The sequence below is a fragment of the Pipistrellus kuhlii genome, unplaced genomic scaffold (genome assembly GCF_014108245.1).
Source record: "Pipistrellus kuhlii isolate mPipKuh1 unplaced genomic scaffold, mPipKuh1.p scaffold_m20_p_15, whole genome shotgun sequence".
In the NCBI taxonomy this organism is placed as follows: Eukaryota; Metazoa; Chordata; class Mammalia; order Chiroptera; family Vespertilionidae; genus Pipistrellus; species Pipistrellus kuhlii.
In genome coordinates, this window is record NW_023425460.1 from 26,422,057 (window position 1) to 26,450,036 (window position 27,980).

Below are 27,980 nucleotides of genomic sequence, written 5' to 3' on the forward strand. Positions count from 1 at the left end.
TCAAGGGCATGTACCTTGGATGCAGGTACATCCCCAGTGGAGAGTGTGTAGGATGCATCTGATGTTTCTCTCAGCGATATTTCTAACTCTCTATCCCTCTCCTTTCATCTCTGTAAAAAATCAATAAAATATATTTTTAAAATCATACAGCCCTAGCCAGTTTGACTCAGTTGATAGAGTGTTGTCCTGCAGACTAAAGGGTCCCGGGTTTGATTCTGGTCAAGGGCACATGCCCGGGTTGCAGGCTCAGTCTTCAGTAGGGGGCATGCAGTAAGCGGCAATCAGTGATGTTCCTTCATTATTGATGTTTCTATCACTCTCCCTTTACCTTCCTCTCTGAAATCAATAGAAATATTTTTTTAAAAGTTTATAAAACAAACAAAAAAGATAAAATCTACAAAAGACAATTAGGTAGGGGTAGAGATTAGGAAAAAATGTCCTGAAGGAGATAACATAACTTGGTTGTAGTTAAAAATAAATATATCACTATTACTTTTTAGAGAGAGAAGGGAGAGAAGAGAAACATAGATAGGAGGGTGAAAAACCAATAGACTATCTACTGCACACCCCCCTACCCTGGATTGAGCCTGAAACTTATGCACATGCCCTGACCTGGAATCCAACCGGAGGCCTCTTGGTGCCCAGGATGACACCAACTGAGCCACACCAGTGTATACACATACTTAAGCATTCATTTTTTTATTTTATTTTATTTTATTTTATTTTTGTAGAACACTTTCTGTGTTCTAGGTACTGGAGATACAACAGAGAACAAAAATGGAGTCCCCATCCCCAGGGAATTTATGTTCTAGTGCAGTGGTCGGCAAACTCATTAGTCAGCAGAGCCAGATATCAATAGTACAGCGATTGAAATTTCTTTTGAGAGCCAAATTTTTTAAACTTCTTCTAATGCCACTTCTTCAAAATAGACTCGCCCAGGCTGTGGTATTTTGTGGAAGAGCCACACTCACGGGGCCAAAGAGCCGCAGTTTCTGACCATGGTTCTATTGTGGTTGTGGAGGAAATACAATTTATCTAGCGTGCACCTGACTGTGCCCCTGACTTTGGTGTGGTTTCACATTTTCATATTCACCCTTGTGTTCTACATGGTATCTTAAGTTAATGTACATTTTTATTTAAAGAGCATAACATGGTTTCAAATTACCCATAGTTTGAATTAGAAGATTTGCACTTTAAAACACTAGTCTAGAAAATTTCTTGGAAATGTTTTTCTTTTGAAGTAACTTTCTTAATGCTAACATGTGGGACTTAGGACAGTGTTCATGTTAGATATTTATTTTCTTACCTATTCCCTATATAACAAAGAAAGGTGAAAATTTAAATAATTTCTTTTTAAAATTTTAATGTAATTTATTGCTAAATGTAAAAAATACCCAACAAAATGGACAGAATTGACTGATCATTCTCTCTTTGTTAAGGTTACAAAGCCATTCTTGTGAGGTATTCTGTTGGTTGACCTTCCACAATTTTTTAGAGATTATGTTTATTCTGAGAATATTGAGATTGGAAGTAGATTAAGAAGTTATATTTTATACCTTTTTCTTTTCATCTTCAACTGGCTTAGGAGTGGAAATGCAACATATACTTGCTTATTAATGGTGGAGTAGTAATCTAGGGCATAGTAATAATATATAGGAGTGGACAAAGTGGTTTACAGTTGTGAGTATGCAAAACACAGTTTATTCTTGTATTATTATTTATTAATTATTGTATTTTATTGCATCTGTAAACCTATTTTAGCCCACCCTGTATGACTTCTTTCAGTTTCTTTTTATGTCTTTACGAAGTATAATGCAAAGAGCTGAAAAGAAGGATTAGATTGCAGCTGCCAGTATAACCTCTACAAAATTCTTATATTTTTCTCCTACCTACGGTAGTCTTTAGAACAATTGCCTGAAATCACACATTGCTAACCAAACCATGAATCATGTCTTCTGAGGTTATCTCTCTGAATTAAAATACAAATTGAAAATGGGCCAGATTTCTTATCAATAGATTCCTAAGAAGTGGACATTGTCAAATATAATTACCTTAGGTTTTATTTAAATCATTCTTCTATTATATCTTCTTTGGTACCTTTTATTCAGTTGACATCTGTTGCCTCTTTCTTCTCCTTCTGTCTGTCTTCAGAGAATGAGTAATGGCATTTTTTTCTACTAGCTGTTCTGCAAGGGAAGGTTTAGCTGAAAGAAGTGTTGTGGTTAGTACTGTGTTTCCTCAATCAGCCCTTTTTTTAACTTCCTTTTTCTTCTGACCACCTAGCTTCATTCAGGACCTCTCCCTCTCCAGGGACCCTGTCTGCCTTCCGACATACTATTGACCCTGTCTCGAGCCCTTGCCCCTCTCCCATCAGTTCACTAGACCAGTCTTTTCCTTGTGGCCTGGCCCTGATGCTTACCCTGCTTGCCTTACAGCTGTCTACCAACTACAAGGGTAACAGATCAGACTGCCCTCTTGTCACCTCCTGGTCTGCATCTCTTTGTTCTGCATCTTATGAGGTGTCTAATCTGCCCTGGAGAGAGGAATGGAGAACTCCAAAAGAGACTGTGAGGCAAGAGGACCAAGGGAGCATCTGTGTCTCCATTCCTCTGTTCAGGGAGACATTTATTTACCACCAGGTAGAATATGTGAGAATAAACAGTCCTGGAACTGGATGAGAGAGTGAGCTGATCTGCTACTCTCAGGGCAGTTGGCTAGTGGAGGAGCACAGGTGACATGACATGGCAGTGGGATAAAAGGCTTTGCAGAAAAGAGAGGCAGGAGAAACTGTGGCTGAGACAGATCAGCATTAAGTTAAAGAGTTGGTCTTTGGGCCGCTTGTGGTTCTGATGAAGCTAGATAGCAGGGGGCTAAAGGAAAGTTTAGGAAGGATGGAAATTATTGAAGGAATACAGTGCCTACTGCATGGTCTTTTTCAACTTGCTGTTTGGACCAGACATACTGCCTTGATGTTCAGAATGCTGAAGTACTGTTATGCTAATCTCTACTTTAACTGAAATATTATCTTACCATCAGTTCCATTATTTTTATTTTTTTTAAATATATTTTAATGATTTTGTACAGAGAGGAAGAGAGAGAGACAGAGAGTTAGAAACATCGATGAGAGAGAGTCATCGATCAGCTGCCTCTTGCATACCCCCTACTGGGGATATGCCCGCAACCAAGGTACATGCCCTTGACCGGAATCGAACCCGGGACCCTTCAGTCCCCAAGCCGACGCTCTGTCCATTGAGCCAAACCGGTTTCGGCAGTTCCATTATTTTTATAACTTATTTTTATATAATACATCTGTTGTAAGTTAAGGTTATTCCTCAAAGGAAGCAAAAATAAAATTAATATAGCATACTCTTTTTTTGCTTAAAAATGATGCCTAAATTTGTTCCCAAGAAATTTGAACTTTTCTTTATAATTTTAATTACGATAAACATCAACTACTCAGCTATATTTAAATACTGTGCAAGACACTGTGCAAAGTATTATGGGGGAGGAGGGTAAAATGAATCATCAAAGGAGGTGAAGCCCAATGAGCATAAGATATCATGTGACACCTCAATGTAAGAGATGCCACAAAGCAAAGCATAATAAGTACCAAAATGGCCATTTAAGATGATAATTCATGCGGATTTCAGAAGAGGAAGTAATCTTATGGTTTAGTAATTTGAAATGGTTTCAAAAGGGTAAACGTAACTGAGAGAGATACAGAGGAATAAATGACCAATAGTTTCTGAACTGCTTCCATACATACAAATATTTTATTAGGAGGGACATTTAAAAAAAAAAATATATATATATATATATTTGTTAGTGATGTCAGAGAGGAAGGGAGAGGGAGAGAGAATGAGAAACATCAATGATGATCTGCTGCCTCCTGCACGCCTCCTACTGGGGATTAAGTCCACAACCTGGGCATATGCCCTTGACTGGAATTGAACCTGGGACCCTTCAGTCTGCAGGCCAATGCTTATTAACTAAGTCAAACCAGGCAGGGCACAACTTTAAATCTTGATGGATGGGAGTTAGTTGAAGAATTGAAACAAAAAAAAAGGCATTCTAAGTGGAAAAAACAGTATAGACAAAGTTATGAACACCAAAAAGTTATATTTGGGAGAGACTTTTGTTTTTGATTGCTATCTAATAGGCAAGGGTGAGCCATTAAAACGTTTAGAATAGGGTAAGGTAGTGATTTGACCAAAGGTTTCTTTAGGAAGTAAATCTGGCAAATAATGTCACGTCAGTATGGAATTATGCTTACCAGGCAGTTGAAAGTGGCACTAGAGCTTGCAGATGGGCCAGAGTTAGGGAATATTTGTATTGTGTTATAATCTTAACAAATAATATAGTTTCCTAAGGGAGAAACTGGTGAAAGATGAGCAGCCATGGATGGAATCTGGGAGAATGTTCATCTTAAATGTGTTAAGAATAGGGAAACTGAGGAAGGAATTGAGTTCAAAGAACAGGGTAGTAAAATATGAATATTTAGAAAAGAAAGTAAGGAGTATTTGCTAATGTCAGATGTCATAGAAGAGTCAAGAAAATTGGATTTATAAAAAAATTGGATTTGAATATTACAAGTTCATTGATGACTTTCAGGTGTGCTATTTCAGTAGTAGAGAAGGAGTAGAAATGTGACTGATAAAAATTAAATTGTATGAGGAGGAAATAAAAGAGGTCATTTTTAAGCGTTGGTTCAAGATACTAATAGGATAAGTGTGTGTGTGTGTGTGGGGGGGTGCAAAACTGTATGGATTGGGTCAAAACTGGCAGTCCAACATTCCCCGCGGGTTCCCGGATTGTGAGAGGGCACAGGCCAGGCCAAGGGACCCCACTGGTCATGTATCTGTGCACTGGGCCCTCTAGTACAATTGTAAGTCCATTGTAGCAAAATTTGATCTAAGACTATATATTTTTTATAATAAATCATTTAATTTTTGATAATTTTGCTTGCCATAGAATATAGCAGGCAAATGAATATTAAATGAATATTTGTCTGGCCCAGCCGGTTTGGCTTAGTGGAATAGAGCATTGGGCTGCAGACTGGAGGGTCCCAGGTTTGATTCCTGTCAAGGGCACATGCCTGGGTTGCAGGCTCGATCCCTAATAGGGAGCATGCAGGAAGCAGCCAATTAATGATTCTCATCATTGATGTTTCTATCTCTCCCTCTCCCTTCCTCTCTAAAATAAAAAATATATTTAAAAATAAATAATAAATGAATATTTGTCTTGATACTTACAGGAAGTTGTAATCTTTTCCCACATTTCTTTCCAATGAGCATAGACATTTAAAAATCATATTATGGCAGTGTGCAGATTATTTGTTGGTTCAGAGAGGGTTCTTATAAACTTTATCATTGTAACCATTTTTAAAAATGAAAGAAAATAAAGGGGATTCTGAAAGTTATTGGATGTATGTGAGAAATCACTTTCTGGGGATGGGGTTTGGAGTCCAACATAGTCTTAGAATTTTTTAAGAACACCAACTATCAGAAACTATATTCTTTTGTTCCACTATCTCCCCGAGTCACTCTTCACCAAATCCTGTAGTAAAAACTGATAAATGGGTAAAGATAAATATAAATAGCATTGAATGAATAAGATGGGACATTCTGTATAAAGTTAATTTTTGCATGTCCTATAAAAATTTCTTTATAATCATTCAGTGTGCCATTCACTATATAGGGAACAAAAACTGTGCCATATTACTCTTTTTTTCTTTATGTTATGGCTTAAATTATCTCAAATATTTTTCTTGATATCTGTCCTTCTTACATATCCTTAACTATAAAATTTGAACCTTGCCTCTTAGTGTGTTGTTCTGAAGCAGTTGAAAAGTTTTCATAGTACCCCTAGACTTCTTGACAGGAAAAGACCTATTTTAGTTATATATTTCTTAGCAGTTATAATGATTTTGTACTTGTTAGTGACTGGCTAGTTTGAAATACTAACAGAAAAAAGAAAAGCCCTGCCCATTTCATTTGCCCTCCCTCCCCTGAGGTTTATTTTAAGAAAGATTTTCAGAACTTTGTAACTTTTTAGCTCTCTATAAAAGAAAAATAATCCCAGAAGTAAAATATGAGCCTCTCTATACTTTATTTTTTTAAATTATTTTATATCTAATATATTTAACTTTCTAAAAGGCCTTTTTTAAATCTTTATTGTTGAAAGTATTACATATGTCCCCTTTCCCCCCCATGAACACCCTCCCCCCCTTACCACCCCACTGTCTGTGTCCATGTGTTTTTGCGTATATGCATACAAGGTCTTTGGTTGATTACCTCCCCTCACCTCCTCTCCCCCTCCTTCCTTCCAAGATTCCACACTCTGTTCCATGCTTCCATGTCTCTGGATCCAGTCTAAGGATATGTTTGTTTGATTTTTAAAGAGAGAGGAAAGTGGAAAGTGGTGGGGGCAGGGGAGAGACATCAATAGGTTGCCTCCTATGCACCCATAACCTAGGTATATGCACCCATCACCTATTTTTGGGGGGTGTACAGGATAATGATCCAGCAATTGAGCCTGCCTGCCAAGGTAAACTTGTCATCTTGTAACATTTCCTTACTAGTTCATCCCATTTCTTGTAACAACATCTTCATTTTCTAAGATTTAGAGTCTCAGAATCTTTTTATTTCCTTAACATTTATTTCACTTAATTACTATACCATGTGTGATTTACTTAAGCATTTCTCTCAACCTCTTTTTAGTCTTGTCATGATTATAGTTCAGGTCTGCACTTTTAGCCGTAAATTATCTAAAAGGTTCCTTCCATTTTATTTCATGCTTCAAACTGCTGCCAGAGTCATCATTCTAAAACACAGCTCCAGTCTCATCGCTTTCTTAATTAAAGACCTTCCTGGTTGAACTACACATTCAAAGATCTCTACATTAGAGCTCTTAGCTACTTATGTCTCCCACTGTTACTTTACCGTCAGGCTGTTAGTCACTTCTCTAAAGATAGTCTTCCTTTCCTTATTGCCTTGGTGATAGTACTTCTTCCAGGTGTCTCTCCCCCTTCCCTTTTACCGCCTCATCGCCACCAGTATTGAAATCTTATTTTCTACCATTATAATCCTTCTCATATACCATTTCTTTTACGAAGTCTTTTCAGTATTACACAGTTGGGGATATAGTATTTGTTTTCTCTGACCCCACTCTTTAATATGCTTTGTATGTTTTTTCTGACATGTATCTTACTGTATTCTATATTCTACTTATTTGTATATTTGTCTTGCCATAGCAGGTTGCTTCAGAGTAGAGATTCTCCTGCAGCCTTAGCATAGGACTTTGTTCACAGATGCTCAGTACATTTATTAACTCATATAGAAAACACATTTCAGAATAACCATTGTATTTTTGGCATTTTAGGCTTGACCGTCTTTTTATCTTACTGGATACTGGCACTACTCCAGTTACAAGAAAAGCTGCTGCACAGCAACTTGGAGAAGTGGTGAAGCTTCATCCCCATGAACTACATAATCTCTTATCTAAAGTAAGAACGCTTTAAAAAAAAAATTATAATACAATTTTGTGAAAATTTGTCCGGATAACAAAAGTAAAGACGGAAAGCGTCTTATTTTATTTTAGTGACAGCTTATAGTGTTCAAATTCCATTAAATATCTTAACCTTTTTTCCAAATATTTTTATATTTTCATTATTTATAATGTATTTATTTTGTTTGTTGCAAGATTTAAAATATTTTTGTTTGTTTTGCATCAAGTTTAATTAAGGGATGTGACAACATAAAATCTTTTACCTGTGGCACAAATTTGAATCTGACCCAATTTGGTAATGAACTAAGTTGTTAATCTAGTTTGTTGATGGTCTAACTTGTTTTTAATGGTTAATAATTATATCACAGTTGGCAGACTTATTATAAAATGTACTTATGGACATGATTAAAATATATGAGAACCTAGTTGTCATTATATTCTTAGTAAATTGAGGCTTTCTGCTTTGTTGGATCAGTGTTTTCATAATGCTAGCCTAAGTTCTTTCCTCAAGCAATGACTTTACTGAACTCTGGGCTTGTGGAAGTATGTCTGTATGATAATAAGCAGCAAATTCTATATGTTTAATTCTCTGGCATGCAGAGTAAAAACAAGAGTGCTTTGGGGGAGGGGAGAATAGGGAAAAGTTTTTTTTGGGAGGCAGTATGATAGCCCAGACATTGGTAGCCCCATGATACCTCTCTTCCCACTGATCTTACCCCTTTTTTTCCATTTTCATTTGCTCCTCTCTGATTCTCATGAGTAGGAGTTGTAAGCCCCTTGTTGAAATATATAAATCTGTTCTATGTGGTTCCTACCATAGGGTCAACAGTGACTCTCCAATGTATTCCCTGCTTAGATACTACCATTTCTTTTCCTTTTTTTTTTTTTTCTTCTTTAAAAAAAAATATATTTTATTGATTTTTTACAGAGTGGAAGAGAGAGGGACAGAGAGTTAGAAACATCGATGAGAGAGAGTCATCAATCAGCTGCCTCTTGCACGCCCCGTACTGAGGATGTGCCCGCAACCAAGGTACATGCCCCTGACCGGAATCGAACCTGGGACCCCTCAGTCCGCAGGCCGACGCTCTATCCACTGAGCCAAACCGGTTTCGGCGATACTACCATTTCTAACCAAGATGTAGATGGAGAGACAGTGATTTGACATCTACAGGTTCCATGTTCTCAGAATGGAGAAGGGTGTATATTAGGCAATATTATACTCATGTGTAAGGTGGAGGGATAGGGAAGCATACCCCCTTCTTCTCATCTCAAGGGAAGAGAGGACTGAATGAACTGAAACTGGAAACAATGGACAAGACTAATCTATGCTGAACTGGGAAAAAGTTTACAGCCTTCCAAGTGAGTTCTAGTCTTCGTAACTGAGACTCCAGCATACTGGCTGCCATCAAATAATTCCAAAAGTGGCTAAGTTTATCTTTAGCACCTTCTTACCTTCTACTCTCTCTTTTCTCTCCCTTCAGTGTTTTCTTGTTGCCTTTCAATTTTATTTTTAAAACAGCTTTATTGAAATAGAATTTACATATAATACAATTCACACATGTAAAGTATGCAGTTCAATGATTTTTAAAATTATATTCACATATATGTGCAACCATCACCAAAATCTAATTTTAAAACATTTTTATCTCCTCCAAAAGAAGCCTCATTCCCATTAGCAGTCATTCTTTTTTTTAATATATACATATATATATATATATATATATATATATGTATGTATATATGTATTTTATTTATTTTTTTACAATGAGGAAGAGAGAGGGATAGAGAGTTGGAAATATCGATGAGAGAGAATCATCAATCAGCTGCCTCTTGCACACCCCGTACTGGGGATGTGCCCGCAACCAAGGTACATGCCCTTGACCGGAATCGAACCTGGGACCTTGCAGTTTGCAGGCCGATGCTCTATCCACTGAACCAAACCGGTTTCGGCAGCAGTCATTCTTCATCACTCCCTCTCTCATACTCAGTCTTAGGCAACACTAATTTAATTTCTGTCTATAGATTTGCCTATTTTGAACATTTTATATAGTTGTGTGACATTTTGTGAGTGGTTTCTCACAAATATAAAAAATATATTTTATATAAAAAAATATTTTATATTTTCATGGTTCTTTCATATTGTACCATGTCTCATTACTTCATTCCTTTTTATTGCTGAATAATATTCCATTGTATAGATATGGATATACCATATAGGTATATCTTATTTATTCATCAATTGATGGACATTTGGGTTGTTTCTACTTTTTCGGCCTATGATGAAAATGCTACTATGAAAACCCATGTGCAGGTTTTTGTGTGGTTGCATGTTTTTATTTCCCTTGGATATATGCCTAGAGTAAAATTGCTGGGTCCTGAGGACTGTTTCCATACTGGCTCCACCGTTTTAGATTTCCATCAACAGTGTATGATAGATCTAATTTCTCCACATCCTTGCCAGAACTTATTAACTGACTTTGATTATATACATACTAGTGAGTGTAAAGTAATATCTCATTGTACTTTTGATGCGTTTTTCTGGTGACTAATCTTGGACATCTTTTCATGTGTTTATTGGCTATTTATCTTTTATGGGGAACAGTCAGATTCTTTGCCTGTTTTTAAAGTAGATATTGGTTATTTTATTATTGAGTTGTAAGACTTCTTGATATACTTTGTATACAAGCCCCTTATCAGGTATTTGATTTGCAAATACCTTCTTCCAGTCTGTTAGTTGTTTTTTTCATTTACTTGATGGTGTCCTGAAGCACAAAAGTTATTACTTTTGTTGAAGTCCAATTTTTTTTAAACATCACTTGTGCATAAATAAAAAAATCACTTGTGCTTTTGGGGTTGTATCTAAATAACCCTTGCCTGACCCAGTGTCACAAAGATTTTTCCCTATGTTTTTTTTTTTTTTTAATATATTTTATTGATTTTTTACAGAGAGGAAGAGAGAGGGATACAGAGTTAGAAACATTGATGAGAGAATCATCGATCAGCTGCCTCCTGCACACCCCCTACCGGGGATGTGCCCACAACCCAACTATGTTTTAAGAATTTAATAGTTTTAGCTCTTACTTATAGACTTATGGTCCATTTCAGTTAATTTTTTGTGTATGGTGTGAGGTAGGGGTTCAAAATCATTATTTTGTTGCCCTAGCACCATTTGTTGATAAAAACTCTTTACCCATTTAATTGTCTTGGCACTCTTATTGAAAATAAGTTGATCATAGACATATAATATTTTTTTCTGGATTATTATTATTATTATTATTATTATTATTATTATTAATTGATTTTAGAGAGAGAAAGGGAGAGAAAGAGAAACATCAATTTGTTGTTCCACTTATTTATGCATTCGTTGGTTGCTTCTTGTATGTGCCCTAACCAGAGATCAAACCTGCAACCTTAGCATATCGGGAGAATACTCTAACCCAGCGGTCACAAACCAGTGGTCCATGGACCGAAAGGTTGGCGAATGCTGCTCTAACCAACTGAGCTACTGGTCCAGGGCCTGGATTCTCAATTCTATTCCATTAATCTAAATAACTGTTCTTTCACCAGTATAACACTGTCTTGATAATTGTTGCGTTATAGGAAGTTTTGAAATCAGGAAGTGTGAATCTACCAATTTTATTCTTTTCAAGATAGTTGTTATTCTAAGTTCCTTGCATTTCCATATAAATTTTAAGGCCAACTTGTTCATTTCTGTAAAAAGTCTACTGAGATTTTGATCTACAGTTGAATCTGTAGATCAATTTAGGGAGTATTAAAACTATCTTAACAGTATTGATTCTTTCAATCCATGGTCATGAGGTATCTTTTGTTTATTTAGATCTTATTTAATTTCTATCAACAATATTTTGAGTTTTTGTAATTTTCAATATTCAAGTATTGTAGTACTTTTGTTAAGTTTATCAAGTATTTTATAATTTCTAGTGCTATTTAAATGGGATTATTTTCTTAATTTTATTTTCAAGTTGTTTATTGAAAGTTTATAGGAACACTTTCCATTGATTTTTACATATTGATTTTATCTCAATCTTACTGACCTCACTTATTCTTTCTGCTAGATTTTTATAACTTTTTGCATTAAATAAGACTTATAATATATACTTTGCTTTTTAGCATGTTAAAAGCTATGTTATTTTTCAAATGTTCTAAGTCTTCATTTATTAAAAATCCTTTTTAAGGTGTAGTGATTAATGTGAATGATATAGTTTTATAAATGATGTTAATAATTTCAGGACGTTTTATATAAATTTGACCACTGCTAAATTATAATACATTAATAACATGTAAATTTGTATTTATCTGATCTGGCTATCTTGAACTAACAACATTTTCTGGTATATAATTGTTTTGTTTTATTATTTTTTAAGGTGTTGATATACTTAAGGAGTACAAATTGGGATACTCGGATAGCAGCAGGACAAGCTGTTGAAGCTATAGTGAAAAATGTACCTGAGTGGAATCCAGTGCCAAGAACCAAACAAGGTACTTTTAAGTGGAAAACCTATTTGCAGTAAAACACCTAACTGTAGAATTAACTAAACTATACATTTTATATTTTAATAATTTAATTATAAGTCTTAATTTTTATGCTTTTGATGTAGCCTTATCAAAAAATGACACTGAATAAGGTGATTTTCATCTGCTTAAAAAAAAGACTACTAAACAAAATGTTTTTGTATTTATTTATTTTATTTATTTATTTTAAAAAATATATTTTATTGATATTTTACAGAGAGGAAGAGAGAGGGATAGAGAGTTAGAAACATCGATGAGAGAGAATCATCGATCAGCTGCCTCTTACACACCCCACTGGGGATGTGCCTGCAACCAAGGTACATGCCCTTGACTGGAATCGAACCCAGGCTGACGCTCTATCCACTGAGCCAAATCGGTTTCGGCTGTATTTATTTTTTAAATTATTAATTCTAGTGTGCAGGTGTGGCTCAGTGGTTGAGTGTCAACCTTTGAACCAGGAGGTCATGATTCGATTCGTGGTCAGGGCACATACCAAGGTTGCAGGCCTGATCCCCAGCGTGGGCATGCAGGAGGCAGCTGATCAATGATTCTCTCCCATCATTGATGTTTCTATCTTTCTCCCTCTCCCTTCTTCTCTGAAATAAGTAAAAACATTCTTTAAAAAAATTATTAATTCCACAGTATGCTTGATTTACAGAGGTTATTACTTCCCTAAAGGAATTTATATCCTAAAAAATAAAATCAATACAAAGTAAATCTTTGAAGCAGTCTATTTATTTTGTTGGTGAAAGAATATTGTAATTATTTTCTAAATTTAATCACAATTATGTATGAGTATTTGGATGATTATGCCTAGTTTTTTGTTGTTTTGATTTTTATTTATTGATTTTAGAGAGAGAGAGGAAAGGGAAGAGAAAAAGAGAAAGAAAGAAACTTCGATTTGATGTTCCATTTATTTATGCATTTATTGGTTGATTTTTGTATGTGCCCTGACCGGGATGCTTAGTTTTTTTTATGTGTCCTTTAGATGCCTTATAGTGGAAATTATTTTCTGACTTTCTGAAATGATGTTTAAAAATGATTGTATGCTTTTAAAAATGTGTAAAGATGCAAATTTTAAGTGAGTGAAAATTTAATATGATGCAACTGGGTTTCATTTTCAAGTCATTTTGATACTATCACTTTTTATTTTTATTTTAAAAAAAAATATTTTTATTGATTTTCCACAGAGAGGAAGGGAGAGGGATAGAAAGCTAGAAACGTCGATGAGAGAGAAACATCGACCAGCTGCCTCCTGCATACCCCCTACCGGGGATGTGCCCATAACCAATGTATATACCCTTCACCAGAATCCAACCTGGGGCCTTTCAGTCCGCAAACCGACGCTCTATCCACTGAGCCAAACCGGTTTCGGCTGATAGTATCACTTTTATTATAAGTCTCAGTTATCTAAAATTTTGGCTTTAATTTGCTGGCACATATTATTTTCAGTGATTATGTTAATTTGTCTTTTCTATAATCAAATGAAATATTTAGAAAAAGTTATAACTCTTAGAAACAGCTTTTTCTTTTTCAGATTATTACACCTGCTTATTTTGGTATATAGAGATGGTAGAACTCAGATTCTTTTTTACAAAACTTATTAGTTACACTGGCATTAAAAATTTATAGTAAGATTGCTTATCACTAGAAAACAAAATATTTGTAGCAGTTCTCTTTAAGTGAAGCAATTATGCTTTGTTTATGGATGAATTATATACAAATACCAGCTCAACAAACCAATGGACAATTAACAATATATTTTAAAATTTATAATGGCATACCTTTTTGGAGAGCATACAGAACATTTTATAGTTATTTTTAGGCCTCAGATATAATTTAACAGGTGATTATAATTAGCTTCATTTTTTTAAATTTAAATTCTTTATGTTGAAAGTATTATATATGTCTCCTTTTTCTCCTGACCTCTCGTGCCCCATAGTACATGCCCTCACCCCCCTACTGTCTGTGTCCATTGGTTATGCTTATATGTATGCATATAAGTGCTTTGGTTGATCTTTCTTTGCCCCCAATCTTCCCTGCCTTCTCTCTGAGGTTTGACAGTCTGTTTGCTGCTTTTATGTCTCTGGTATCTTCATATTTTGAGAAGTGAGTGCTATTGAATAAGTAGTTGCTTTATGTTCCAGATATTCCTCAGTTATAGGGAGAAATGATGCTTATTAGTTTTAGTTATATGAATATGTTTATCTTTCCGTTTAGCATTATAATAAATTCAAATTGTTACCTTGGTGTTTTCATTTTAGTTTATTGTTATTTTTTAATACTTTTATTGATTCAGAAAGGAATGGAGAGGGAAAGAGAGAGACAGACATCAATGATGAGAGAGAATCATTGATTGGCTGCCTCCTGCATGCCCCATATTGGGAATTGAGCCCACAACCTGGACATATGCCCGGACTGGGAATCAAACCGTGAACTTCTGGTTCATAGGTTGACCCTCAACCACTGAGCTACACTGGCTGGGCCACCTTGGTATTTTTAAAACAGTTGAATAGTAAGTGGAAACAGCATATTTATTATACGTATTTCAACATGAAGGGGGATGCATTTTTTCATATAACATTGTGCTTTAAAAAAAACAGCTATTCATACATCCACTAACATTCTGATAGTTTGTAGGAGGCTAGTCACTGACTAAATAGCTTATTTATAAATAAGAGCTGATCATAAGTAAATCCACAGTAGCTTTTCTACTTCCCCTTTTTTCTTAAAATATTACGCATCCACCACAAGTAATGCTGTTTTCTTTCATTTTACATTTTGGCTATGTGATCAAATTAAATATTTTTAAACTTTATCTAGAACCTACTTCAGAAAGTGCTATGGAAGATTCATCTACTACAGATCGATTGAATTTTGACAGATTTGATATATGTAGATTGTTACAACATGGGGCATCACTATTGGGATCTGCTGGTGCAGAATTTGAAGTACAAGATGAAAAATCAGGTATGTAGTAGTCCTATAAAAAGTCTGAAACACGTGTTCAACTAATTTATCACTTGATATGCTATGTATTATTCATGCAAAATATAACATGTCATGAAATATAAATTAACTGAAGTTTGCAGGTAAGATTTAGAGGTGCTGTGAGTGGGATGATAATCAGAAGTACTAGGTCTAAAACTACCATATGAATATTTTTCTTCCCTTAACTGATATGTACTATTGATATATGTACAGAGTGAGGCAAAAGTAGGTTTACAATTGATTATATGGAAAAATAATAAATAAAGCCTATCTAATAAAAGGTAATATGCAAATTAACCATCACTCCACAAAGCTGCACCCACCAGCCAATCAGGAGTGAGTATGCAAATTAACACAACCAAGGTGGCTGCTGCCACGGAGTGAGCTGGAGGCTTTGATATCCCCGGTAATGGAGAAAGCCAAGCTTTCCTCACACCCTGACCTGCCCAGGCCTCCACTCAAGGCTACAAAGTTTCAATTATAAAAGATAAATAAATCCCAACAAAAATGGTTGGGACCACGAGCAAGTAGGAGGTTTGGCTCCACTCAAAGCTACAAAGTTTCAATTATAGAAGATAAATCCAGATACCAGGGCCCTGCAAACCACCACATGCCCCAAGGGAACCCCCACCCTGATCCAGGATATCCTTCAGGCAAACCAGTTGACCCCCACCCGTGCACCCGGCCTCTAATAAAAGAGTAATATGCAAATTGACTCTCCATTACACAAGATGGCTGCCCCCATGTGGTAAAAGATGGCTGCCCCACATGGACACAAGATGGCCAGCAGGGGAGGGCAGTTGTGGACAATCAGGTCAGCAGGGGAGGGCAGTTGGGAGGGACCAGCCCTATAAGGGAGGGCAGTTGGGGGCAAACAGGCTGGCAGGGGAATGGTTAGGGAGTGATTAGCTGGCAGGCAGAAGCAGTAAGGGGCAATCAGGAAGGCAGGCAGGTGATCAGTTGGGAGCCAGCTGTCCTGGACTGTGAGAGGGATGCCTGACTGCCTGTTTAGGCTCCATCCCTACTCCCAGATTGGAGAGGGTTCAGGCTGGGTTGAAGGACACCCCCTACCCTCCCACCATGTGTAAAAATTTTGTGTACTGAGCCTCTAGTATTACAAATAGAAACTCTGTTTTGTGTACTCACAACTGTAGACCTACTTTTGCCCCACCTTCTATGCATTATTAATGGTACATATTAATATTCAGTAGCCATTTTATGTAATATAGAAATTTTAAATTGTTACCAAAGAGCCTCAATTGAAACGAATTTAAAAGCCAGATTGTGGTAATATTCTCACAATTCTGGAAATCTGAGAGGCTATATGGTAGTTTTTATTATGTCTTAAGAATTAAAAATTGGAACTATTCTTGCTGGTGACCAAGCAAAAACTAAAAATGAAAAATAAATCTTGGATAGGTAATTATCCCATTATCTTCAAACTTACAGAATGTATCTGGATATAAAATAATTGTTTTGCTCATTAAAGATTGATGCCTTGAGTGGAAAAAAATGGTGTTTTTAATGGATTTGTAAGTAAATAAATTGTTCTTTTGACTAAAACCAAAACAGAACTGTGTTTTGTTGCTAATTTAATTGTTAGTCAAAGTATTATATCCAGCTAAGTTAACAAAATGCTCTTCAATTTGTACATCTTAAAGAAACTTTACGTACCCATTCCCTCTTCCTTATATGATTTCTTTTGAAAATATAGTTTAATTATTTTTAGAGAAAATTAGCTGAAAAGCATTAGTTTTTCTAATAAGGGGGGGGAGAGGGTAGAAACTTTCAACTTGAAAAAATTCTCTTAACAGAAAGTGTACTAATCTTACTAAGGTTCCCATGGACGTTATCAGAGATCTTTGTCCCTAAATCCAGGAATAAAAGGACACTAAAAAAAAATATGTTTGAGTCCTACCCCAAAGATGATTCCTATTTAATAGATCTCTGGAGAACTCTAGGAAATTGTATTTAAAAGAAAAAAACTGCACTTGTGACTCTGATATGTTACCAGGATTGGAAACCCCGGAACTCAGTTTTAAATGCTGGTATGTCACAGCATGCTTATTTAAAACCCTAAAATTGGTTTTCTTTAAATGTCTGCTCATCTTTGTTTGTCTCATGTATGTGATGAATACATCCACGATTAGTTTAGGTGCTGGTCTTATTTTCCTTTGCAGTTATGTAGGTTTTTTTCCCCCCCAGTAACTTTTGTTGGAACAAGAGGACTAATTTGGGGCCTAATATTTTTCTTTCTGGGTAGAGCAGCCTTAAAAATTTTTAAAAAGTAGCTTTATTGAGACATAATTCACATTATTTTATACAATTTACTCATTTTAAAACTATATAAGTCAGTGGTTTTTGGTATATTCACACAAAGGTATAGTCAATTTTAGAATATTTTCATTATCTCAAAAAGAAACTCCATCTGAAACCGGTTTGGCTCAATGGATAGAGCGTCGGCTTGGGAACTGAAGGGTCCGGGGTTCGATTCCGATCAAGGGCATGTGCCTTGGTTGCGGGCACATCCCCAGTGGGGGGTGTGCAAGAGGCAGCTGATCGATGACTCTCTCTCATCGATGTTTCTAACTCTCTATCTCTCTCCCTTCCTCTCTGTACAAAATCAATAAAATATATTTTAAAAAAAAAAAAGAAAGAAACTCCGTATCCTTTACCTATCATCCTTTTTCCCCCTACTTTTGTTTCCTCACCTTTCCAGCCCTGAGTGACTTCTTGTCTCTATAGATTTGTCTATTCTGGACATTTATTGTAAATTGAATCATAAATAATGTGGTCTTTGTGACTAGCTTTGTTTACTTAGCAGCATGTTTCCAAGGTTTATCCATATTGTAGCATATATCAGTACTTTTTCCCCCCCACAAGAAGCCATAACTTTATTAATGACACAGTACAAATTTCAAACCAAACTGCAGTAACTCTTTTAAAACACACACAAAAAGTGTCCTCCTTTTTAGATGGTTACATTGTTCCATATTAGCATTTACAAAATCATTACTGTTATTCTTCAGGGCTCAGACTGCCTTTGCTCTTGACACATGTGCTTGTGACATGACCAATTCTATGTCCTTAACTTTCACACCTGCTTCATCAACCTCTTCCTCTTCACTCTCCTCTTGTACATTTGGAGTCTGTGTGTTTTCTTGAATGTATAAGGCAGTTTCACCTTGAACTTTGAAATTCTCAGCAGCTGCTAGCTGTGCTTGTTGAGATATATCCTCAATCTTGGCTTCCCCCAAAACTATGTAGGTATCTGAAGCAGGGCTCTTGTAGACGTCTGGTTTTATGATGACAAAGAGGATATTCTTAGGTTTCCGTATAGTGACGCTAGTAACTTCTGTAACCTGTTAAAGACCCGGTTTGGACACAGCCTTCTTTTCACTCAGGCTCTGTTTTGCTTTCCTGAGTGGTTCTTCATCAGTTTCAGCCGCTGCCGCCAGCTGGGCTTGTTGTGTGGTTACCTGTGTGGAATCTTGTTCTTCGAGCTCTGGTACTGATTCATCACTCTCGAATTCCGTCCAGACCCTGTCTCAGCCTGGGGCTCTGGCAACTCTTGCTCTGTAGCAGGGACGGTTTCTGCGGCTTCACCGGGTCATTTTGTGAGGGGGTTGGGGGGTGGGGTGGAAGGTGGGGGGGGACGGGGGACGGGGGATGGGACGCGGGACCAAGATGGCGGCAGAACGAGCAATACTTATTTTTTGTTAATCCTTACCCAAGTACACTAGAATTTTTTCATTGAATTTTTCTTTTAGAGTGGGTGAGAAGGAGGAATAGGGAGGGACAGAAGTAAGGGGAGAAAGATAGACAGGGAGCGAGAAACATTGATGTGAAAGAGCCACATCTGTTGAGTGCCTCCTACATGCACTCTGCTGGGAATCGAACCTGCAACCCAGTTATGTGCTTTTGACTGGGAATAGAACCAAAAACCCTTTGGTGCAGGGGAGGACACTAACCACTTAACAACATTGTCCAGGGCTGCTGCTTTAAAAAAATATTATATATATATATATATATATATATATACACACACACACACACACACACACACACACACATACACACACACACACATACATACATACATACATACATAATTGATTTCAGAGAGTAAGGGAAAGGGAAAAGAAACAGAAGTGATGAGAGAGACTTGTTGATCGGCTGCCTCCTGCAGTCCATACTGGGAATCTGGCCCACAACCTGGTCATTTGTTCTGATCTTGGTTCATAGGTTGAGCCATGCTTGCTGGGCTGGGACTTTATTTGTTTTAAAAGAGTTTTTATTACTGTTATAGGATGTATTCATTTTTTAATTGTGGTAAATAACATAAAATTTATCATCTTACCCATTTTTAACTGTACATACTGTTCAGTAATATTAAGTCCATTAAGTCCATACTGTCATGCAGCCAGTGTCCAGAATTCTTTAATCTTAGAACACTGAAACTTTATACCCGTTAAACAATTTCCATTTCTTTCCCTCCCCTAGCCCCTGGCAACCACTATTCTATTTTTTTGTCTTTATGAATTTGAATAATCTAAGTATTTCATGTAAGTGGAATCATACAGTATTTGTCCTTTCTAATAATTCTGTTTTATATTTTTCTCTATATTTAGATATTTTTATTGATTTCAGAGGAAGAGAGGGAGAGAGAGAAACATGATGAGAGAGAATCATTGATTGGCTGCCTCCTGTCCATGCCCACTGGGATCAAGTCCACGACTTGGGCATGAGCCCTTGACTGGAATCAAACCTAATATTCTTCAGTTTACAGGCCGATGCTCTCTCCACTGAGCCAAACTGGCTAGGGCATTTCTCTACATTCTTTTAATTTTTTTTATTGCTTAAAGTATTACAAATAATAGTACATATGTCTCCCTTTTTTCTCCCCATTGGCCTTCCCCTGGCACATGCCCTCACCACCACCCTTCTCTTTTCTTTATTATTACTTTTTTCACTGTATATGTTTTAATCAGATTAATTTCAGAACAAATAAAATAACAAAATAGTTGTATTTATAGTCTACAATTTGCTCAAATACTGGTTTTCTTATAAACATTCTACAGGATGTTTTTTAAACAAATTTTTCACATTGTATCTCAGTGACTGTGACTTACAAAATTTTAAGAAAATAGTTCTGAGTGTTTTTATTGCTTAATTTGTACTAAAGAGATGGCAGGTGGTCACATGCAGTCCATGTGGGATTCTAACATGACAGTGAGTTTTCTGACATGGATTGACATCCCTATGATGCTGAAGGTGTAATACATCCTTTGAAAGAAGTGATTATAGATTTGGATTACTGTTTTCTGCATCTTTCAGTTTTTCTGTGTTATCTTCTGAATTAATATGGAATCTTGTGATTCTGGGATTCAATGCCAAAATGTTCCTTTAAAGCTTAGAAAAGACTAGTTTTACTGGTGGATTTTCCCTTAATTCTGTCTTGATAGTCATTATTTACATAATAGCCAAATCTAATAAATGCTTGATCTCAGTCGGTGCATATAATTAGCACACTGTTACACACCTATCACTTCTGCATCCGGAATTAGTCCTGGATTAGATGTATCAGCCTGAAATGCAAACATATGCCTTCTCCTAAGAACAGGGTCCACTAAAACAGAGTCTACAACTTGATCGTATTTTTCACTTTCTGCAGAACCCATATAGATAATTTTCCATTTCAAGTCTTCAGACAGGTCCTCAATGCACTTGAAAGTGATCTTTTTTTATAGTTTCTATTTCTCTGTTGGGTATCCTATATTTTCATTATTTTGATAATATCTTCCTTTACATTGAGCATTGTTAAACTAGCAACTTAAAAATATTGTCATTGCCCTGGTCGATGTGGCTCAGTTAGTGAGAGTGTTGTCCCATACTCTGCAAGGTGGAGGGTTCGATTTGAGTTCAGGCAGGGCACATACTCAGGCTGCAGATTCCATCCCTGGTTGGGACACGTACAGGAGGCAACTGGTCAAAGTTTCTTTCTCATATCGATGTTTCCCCTCCTCTTTCCCTCCCTCCCTCCCTCCCTCCCTCCCTCCCTCCTCTTCCTCCTCCTCCTCCTCCTTCTTCTCCTTCTTCTCCTTCTTCCTCTCTCTCTCTCTCTCTCTCTCTCTCTCCCTCTCTCTCTCTCTCTCTCTCTCTCTCTCTCCATTCCTCTCTCTAAAATCAATAAAAAGTGTTCTTGGGTGAGGAGGAAAAATCTTGCCCTCTAATTTCAACATCTGGGTTATCTCAGAGTTTGTCTTTTCTTTGGAGAATGGGTTACATTTTCTTGATTCTTTGTATGTCAGTTAATTTTGGATTATATCCCTCACACATGCTGGAATCTGTTATATTCTTCCAAAGTGTTTTGGTTGATTTGATTTTTGTTTGCTTGTTAGTTTTAGCATGCATTTAATTTGGTGAAACTCAAATTACAGATTCCAACAGCTGAAATATCAGATCAAATTTTAGCTTTAGCTGGACTGTGTGGAGTCTGCCCTGTGTGTGCAAAGTTCAGAATTCAGCCAGAGATTTGGCTGAGTTTATACAGAATTTGCTCTTTCTCTCTGGCTCTCTACTTTCTGGGTTTTCTCTATCATCCAGTAGCTGTAGTGACCCCTGACTCTCTTCTAGTTCTTCAAGCCAGAGAAACTGGGTGTTTTTTGTTTGTTTGTTTGTTTTTATCTAGCTTTTAGCTGCCCCATACACCGTGGATTGGGTTTACCCTCAGGTTAAAAACTGCAAAATTGGGAGACTCACCCAGTGCATGCCTTCTTCCAAGTATTGAGAATTCTCTAAAGTATATGCCTACTTTTGTACTCTTTCCATCAGTGTCTTCAGGTATTCGTTTTTTCATATTTTGTCTAGAGTTTATAATCTGTGGAAGGTTTGTCCAATAAGAACTTATTAGAAGCATATCATTATAGTTTTTAAAATGTTAACAATTTTTTCTAATTGTGTAGAGCCATATCTTGCAACTTAGCTGTTTTTAAGCACAAAATTATATACTATATAATAAAAGGGTAATATGCAAATCCACCGAACTATGGAATGACTGATTGCTATGATGTGTATTGACCACCAGGGGCAGACACTCAACGCAGGAGCTTCCCCATGGTGGTCAGTGTGCTCCCACAGGTATGGTGGGAATGGTGGCGGGAGCCTCTCCCACCTCGGCAGCAGCGCTAAGGATGCCCCACTGTCGGCACATGGGGAGCAGCCCTGAGCAGTCTGTTGGACAGAACCTAAGGGCTTCCGGACTGTGAGAGGGTGCAGGCGGGCTGAGAGATGGGCGCCCGGCCTCTAGTTTTTAAAGTAATAAATTTTTATGTTTCCAGGGAAGTAGTATAGGTTTTATTTGGGACATTTAAAATCTGTCTGCTTTTATGCCTTATTTTTATTTTATTTATTTATTTAAAATATTTTTTATTGATTTTGTACAGAGAGGAAGGGAGAGAGATAGTTAGAAACATCGATGAGAGAGAGTCATCGATCAGCTGCCTCTTGCACATCCCCTACCGGGGATATGCCCGCAACCAAGGTACATACATGCCCTTGACCGGAATGGAACCTGGGACCCTTCAGCCCCCAAGCCAACGCTCTATCCATTGAGCCAAACTGGTCTCGGCTATGCCTTATTTTTGTTATTAGGGGTATATCATCTCAGAATACATAAAAGCCTCACTTGGAATAAGCATGTATTTGTTGAGATCTTTTCTGTCAAATAAAACTAAATTTTTGTTTTGTTTCTTAGTTTGGTTAGATCTTTCAGAGAATGTACAAGGTGGAGTCTGCCCTGTGTGTGCAAAATAATCTTATATTAAAATAAAGATATATTTTTCCATAGGAATAGATCTCATTTATATATACTTGATAATTGACAGTAGGGCAATGGGGAAGTCTCAATGAAAAATATTCTCTAATGGTTAGGTAATAGAACTTATGACATTAAATTATCCACTATTAAAGACTAAGTATGGTTTGCTTAGGGGTGTTTTATTTTAATTTTTAAAAATATATTTTTATTGATTTCAGAAAGGAAGGAAGAAGGATGTTGAAACACAATGTTGAGAATCATTGATCGATGCCTCCTGCTCACCCCCTACTGGGGACCACGCATGTGCCCTTGGTAGGAATCGAACCCTGGACCCTTCAGGATCCAGGCTGGCACTATCCATTGAGCCAAACTAGCCAGGGCAGGAGGGGTGTTGTAATAGTTAAAACTTTTTTTGTATTTTATTTTTTTAAAGTCAAGTTTTATTTGAGCTTCTCTTTTCTTTTATTTAAAAAATTTTAAAAAATATATATATATTCTTGCCGAAACTGGTTTGGCTCAGTGGTAGAGCGTCGGTCTGCGGACTGAAAGGTCCCAGGTTCGATTCTGGTCAAGGGCACGTACCTTGGTTGTGGGCACATCCCCAGTGGGGGGTGTGTAGGAGGCAGCTGGTCGATGTTTCTCTCTCATCGACATTTCTAGCTCTCTATCTCTCTCCCTTCCTCTCTGTAAAAAATCAATAAAATATATTAAAATATATATATATATTCTTATTAATTTCAGAGAGGAAGGGAGAGATAGAAACATCAAAGATGAGAGAGAGCCCTATCCGGTTTGGCTCAGTGGATAGAGCGTTGACCTGCGGACAGAAGGGTCCCAGGTTCGATTCTAGTCAGGGCCATGTATCTTAATTGTGAGCACATCCCCAGTGGGAGGTGTGCAGGAGGCAGCTGATCGGTGTTTCTCTCCCATCTATGTTTCTAACTCTCTATCCTTCTCCCTTCCTCTCCGTAAAAAATCAGTAAAATATATATTAAAAAAAAAAAAAAAAAAAGATGGGAATCATTGATTGGCTGCCTCCAGCATGTCCCCTACTGGGAACCAAGCCTGCAACTCGTTCATGTGTCCTTGTCTGGAATCGAACCCGGGACCCTTCAGTCCGCAGGCTGATGATCTACCCACTGAGCAAAACCAGCTGGGCTTTTTTTTTTTTTTTTTTTTTTTTTTTGTATTTTAATAGAGTCTGATCCTCATGTATTAGAATACTTCTTAACTAATTTGGAGGAAATTTATTTCTTTTCTGCTTAAAGGTGAAGTGGATCGTAAAGAGAGGATAGCACGCCAACGAAAACTATTACAGAAGAAACTTGGCCTTAATATGGGAGAAGCCATTGGAATGAGTACTGAAGAACTCTTTAATGATGAAGATTTAGATTATACCCCAACTTCAGCAGCCTTTGTAAACAAACAACCTGTAGGTAAAACCTTTATTTGTTTGATTTTAAACAATAATACAAAGGGATGATTTCATTTTGTTATGCAATTGCAATTAAAAAAAAAATGCCGTCCTTAATTCTGTTCATCGCTAATGTCTTTGTAAATTGGATTTCTGATGACAGATTTTAAAGATACAGAAGTTGAACTTACCTTGTAGAGACTGCACTATTAGATAAGAGCTGTGGTGGACCTTTTGGAGCCTCTTATGTCGAGAAACCCTAGTTGCATCAGTCGCTCTTCCCTTTGTTCTTTAGCAAAGGGAAACAAATATATTTTTGACAGAGTGGGATAGTAAGGGCTTTCATACTCAGATATGAATCTAAAATCTTTATAGAGCTGTGATTCATTTTTTAATTTGAGAAAGTAGCAAATATGATAAAAAGGACTTAAACATTTGAAAAGGATATACAGTATGAAGTAAAAGAAGTTTCTTTCCAGTAATTGATAGATACCCATGACTCCATACCCCATAGGCAATCCTTTTTTAGTTATTTACGCATCCTTCCTGAAATGTTCTGTGTGTAGACAAGTATGTATGCCCTTTTAAGCCATGTTTACCTTTACTAACTTCATGTAACTTAAATATCAATATATATAGATTGATCACATCCTTTTGTACTAGCCTCAGGCTATTTTGTTAGTGGTTCTACCATACTTTTGTTCTGTATTGCCCCTTTTCTCTCTGTCCTTCCAATATTCAATAGATGCCAGTGCACTTCTTTTTTTTTTTAATTTTAACCAGACTCATTATAGGCTGTGGCTTTCTCCTCAGAAAAATTAACATACAAGTGAAATACTACCTTTCAGTGGTTCCTCTTGCCCTTGCAATATTCTTTTAGGGTTCTGTGAGCCCTGTTAGTATTTTCTGCTTTGCAATCATTAAACCACCTTCTGATTCCCTTGGCCTTGCCCTTTACTTAAGTTGAGAATGGTCTATTTGCCTTTATAATATTTGTTCTCTCTTAACTATTAGAATTTGTCAACGTTATATTTTTAGGGTTGGGGGTGTGTGATGATGAATTACCTTTGCAGACAATATTGCACATACTGGAAGGGAAAAGGAAAAAAGTATAAAGAGGCAGAAAATATAATGACAACCAATAAAGAGTAGAAAGAAATGAGGTACAAAATGGGATAAATAAAAAAGAAAATAGAATTAAAAGAGGAAAAAAGTGTAGTACTGTTATCACAGTGTGGTAATTGGGCATGGTGTAAGAAATGGGCAGGTATATTAGAGAAAATAGTAAATATACAGAATAGTTGGACATGGGATGGGTAACTGCCAGTTTATGGTTTGAAGGATCCAAGTTTGGTCGTAGTGGACCTTTAGGAAGAGTGACTGCTGCATTAACTCATTACTGCTGCTTTGCCTTATATGTGCACCAATGGTCCCTGGGACAAGACTGTAGCATGGCATCCATACAGTGGCCTTAATTGGTTGTAGAATGGTAAATTTCATTTGAATCATAATCAGTTTATGGCAGAAAGGATCTTGAGGCTTGGGCTCAAAGCAGTTCTAACTTCATAGCCTCTACAATGTCTAACATGAATGGAGAAGAGATTAAAAAACAACAACACAGTAGGCAGTGAGTGCTTTAGAAGAAGGGTACTTATTGGGATAAGTTGACTATAGGATGCTGGACCAATCATTTCTGGTTACAATTTTTAAATTTTCTTTTCAGCAGATGATAATTATCAGTTTCTTTCACTGACATTCTTTATTATTACAATTTTTTTATTGGTATGGTTATTTTGAAATCTCATGTCTTTTTTTGTGGGTTAGGATCATGTCTTTTTTTGTGTCACATCCATGACATAAAAATTAAGAAACATGAGCATCTGTTGGGATTTGGAAGAACAGGGAAAAAGGAAAATGAGAGTGAAATTATGGTATATCCATACAGTGGAATAGCATAAAACTCTCAAAAAAGAATGTGATCAATTTGTATATAGTGAAATTTATAGGCGTACTCCTCTTTTGAGGCAGAGACTATGGATATTTATTTTGACTTCTTAAGTTCAAACTTTGTTCTTTTATTATTTTAGACTCTCCAGGCAGCTGAACTTATTGACTCAGAATTTCGAGCAGGAATGAGCAATAGACAAAAGAATAAAGCTAAAAGAATGGCCAAGTTATTTGCAAAACAGAGATCCAGGGATGCAGCGGAAACCAATGAGAAGAGGTAGAAATCTTTCTTCTGCTATTCATTTAAAACAGTACTGCTATATACCTTAAATCTGTGTCTGCTTGATCTCTAAAACATTTTGCTGATATTGTCTCTAGCTGTGGAGTACCATTTGGATAGTCTTGCTCATCTGTCAGAGAGTATTTACTATTATAGGAACTAGGACAACTTCCCAGAAAAATCTGCATGCAGATGTTTTCCTTACTAATTATGAACTCTGAATGAGGGCTGAAGGTCTTCCAAGGGGAGCACATTTCAGGCAGAGGCAACAGTGTAAATGCCTTAATCATGGAGTATCCAAGAAATAGAAAGAAGGGCCATATAGCCAGGATGAGTGGACGGAAATGAGAGTAGTAAAGCATGAAGTTAGAAAGATGATGGTGTAAGGGCCACAAGTTAAGAAATAGTTCATTAGTAAAATGAAAACTATTATTGTATTACATTACCTGTTTCTTAGGCTGATGACTAAACCAAATAACAGTTAATAATTAAGGCTTGTTTACCTAACTTGTTATAGGAAAGAACTCTATGGTTAAACTCATGGGCCTCACATTCTTTTTTTTCTCTCTCTCATGTTATTAATGAGTCAGTAAAATCGAACTGTGACCTTCTAGTTGATAGGTCGATGCTCAACCACTGAGCCATACTGACTCAGTGGTTAAGTGGTTAATTATAGTTATTTGATATATAAAATTATAAATAATTCATAAGAATATGCCAAAACATTTGTTCAAATGATGGGTTTTCTTATTGTGATTCACATTATCATTCACGTTTCAAACAGTGGCTTTGTGGCTTTATTTATTTGTTTGTTTATTTATTTATTTTTAGCAATGATAGCACTGATGGAGAGCCAGAAGAAAAGAGACGAAAAATATCAAATGTTGTTATTAATCAGTCTGCAAATGATTCCAAAGTCTTGATTGATAATGTTCCAGATAGTTCTTCCTTAATTGAAGAGGTACTATTGAAATGGCCTAAAGTGTCCTTTGAAATTGTTTATAATTTTTTCATACTAATGTAGATAGTATTTAATAATCTGTCAATTGAAATAAATTGTATTAAAAATCTTAATAAAAATTTTAATTAGTTAAGCATGTTAAGACCTGTTATTGTAGCTCTACATAAATACACTTTATTAAATTACTTAAATTTTTAGCATAAAATAACCTTTTGATTTAGTAGTAATATTGTTCGTTTTTTATTTAGACAAATGAATGGCCTTTGGAAAGCTTTTGTGAAGAACTTTGCAATGACCTTTTTAATCCCTCCTGGGAGGTATGATTTCTTTCTTTTCTTTTTAAACCTATTTTATTTTTTTGGTATTAATTTTTAAATTGAATTTATTGGGGTGACATTGGTTAATAAAATTATATAGGTTTCAGGTATACAGTTCTATAATACATCATTTATATATTGTATTGTGTATTTATCACCCCACGTCAAGTGTTTATTTAGGTTCTTTGCCCATTTTATATTGGATTAGTTTT

The 27,980-nt window shown here is 36.3% G+C and overlaps 1 protein-coding gene and 1 pseudogene across 2 annotated transcripts in view; one reads left to right on the forward strand and one right to left on the reverse strand.

Annotated features, from left to right (window-relative positions):
- BTAF1 (B-TFIID TATA-box binding protein associated factor 1) overlaps nucleotides 1-27,980 on the forward strand; it is a 96,018-nt gene that overhangs the window by 8,926 nt on the left and 59,112 nt on the right. Inside the window, exons 2-8 of one of the 2 annotated variants that reach the window (XM_036438549.2) lie at nucleotides 7,381-7,504; nucleotides 11,892-12,006; nucleotides 14,863-15,009; nucleotides 24,118-24,281; nucleotides 26,351-26,487; nucleotides 27,322-27,451; nucleotides 27,700-27,768. In XM_036438549.2, coding sequence (XP_036294442.1) covers nucleotides 7,381-7,504; nucleotides 11,892-12,006; nucleotides 14,863-15,009; nucleotides 24,118-24,281; nucleotides 26,351-26,487; nucleotides 27,322-27,451; nucleotides 27,700-27,768 — 886 coding nt within the window. Of the gene's footprint in view, nucleotides 1-7,380; nucleotides 7,505-8,630; nucleotides 8,866-11,891; nucleotides 12,007-14,862; nucleotides 15,010-24,117; nucleotides 24,282-26,350; nucleotides 26,488-27,321; nucleotides 27,452-27,699; nucleotides 27,769-27,980 lie in introns of those variants that run through there. The other variant, XM_036438550.2, reaches the window with a different exon arrangement.
- On the reverse strand, nucleotides 17,928-18,637 carry LOC118718986 (annotated as a pseudogene).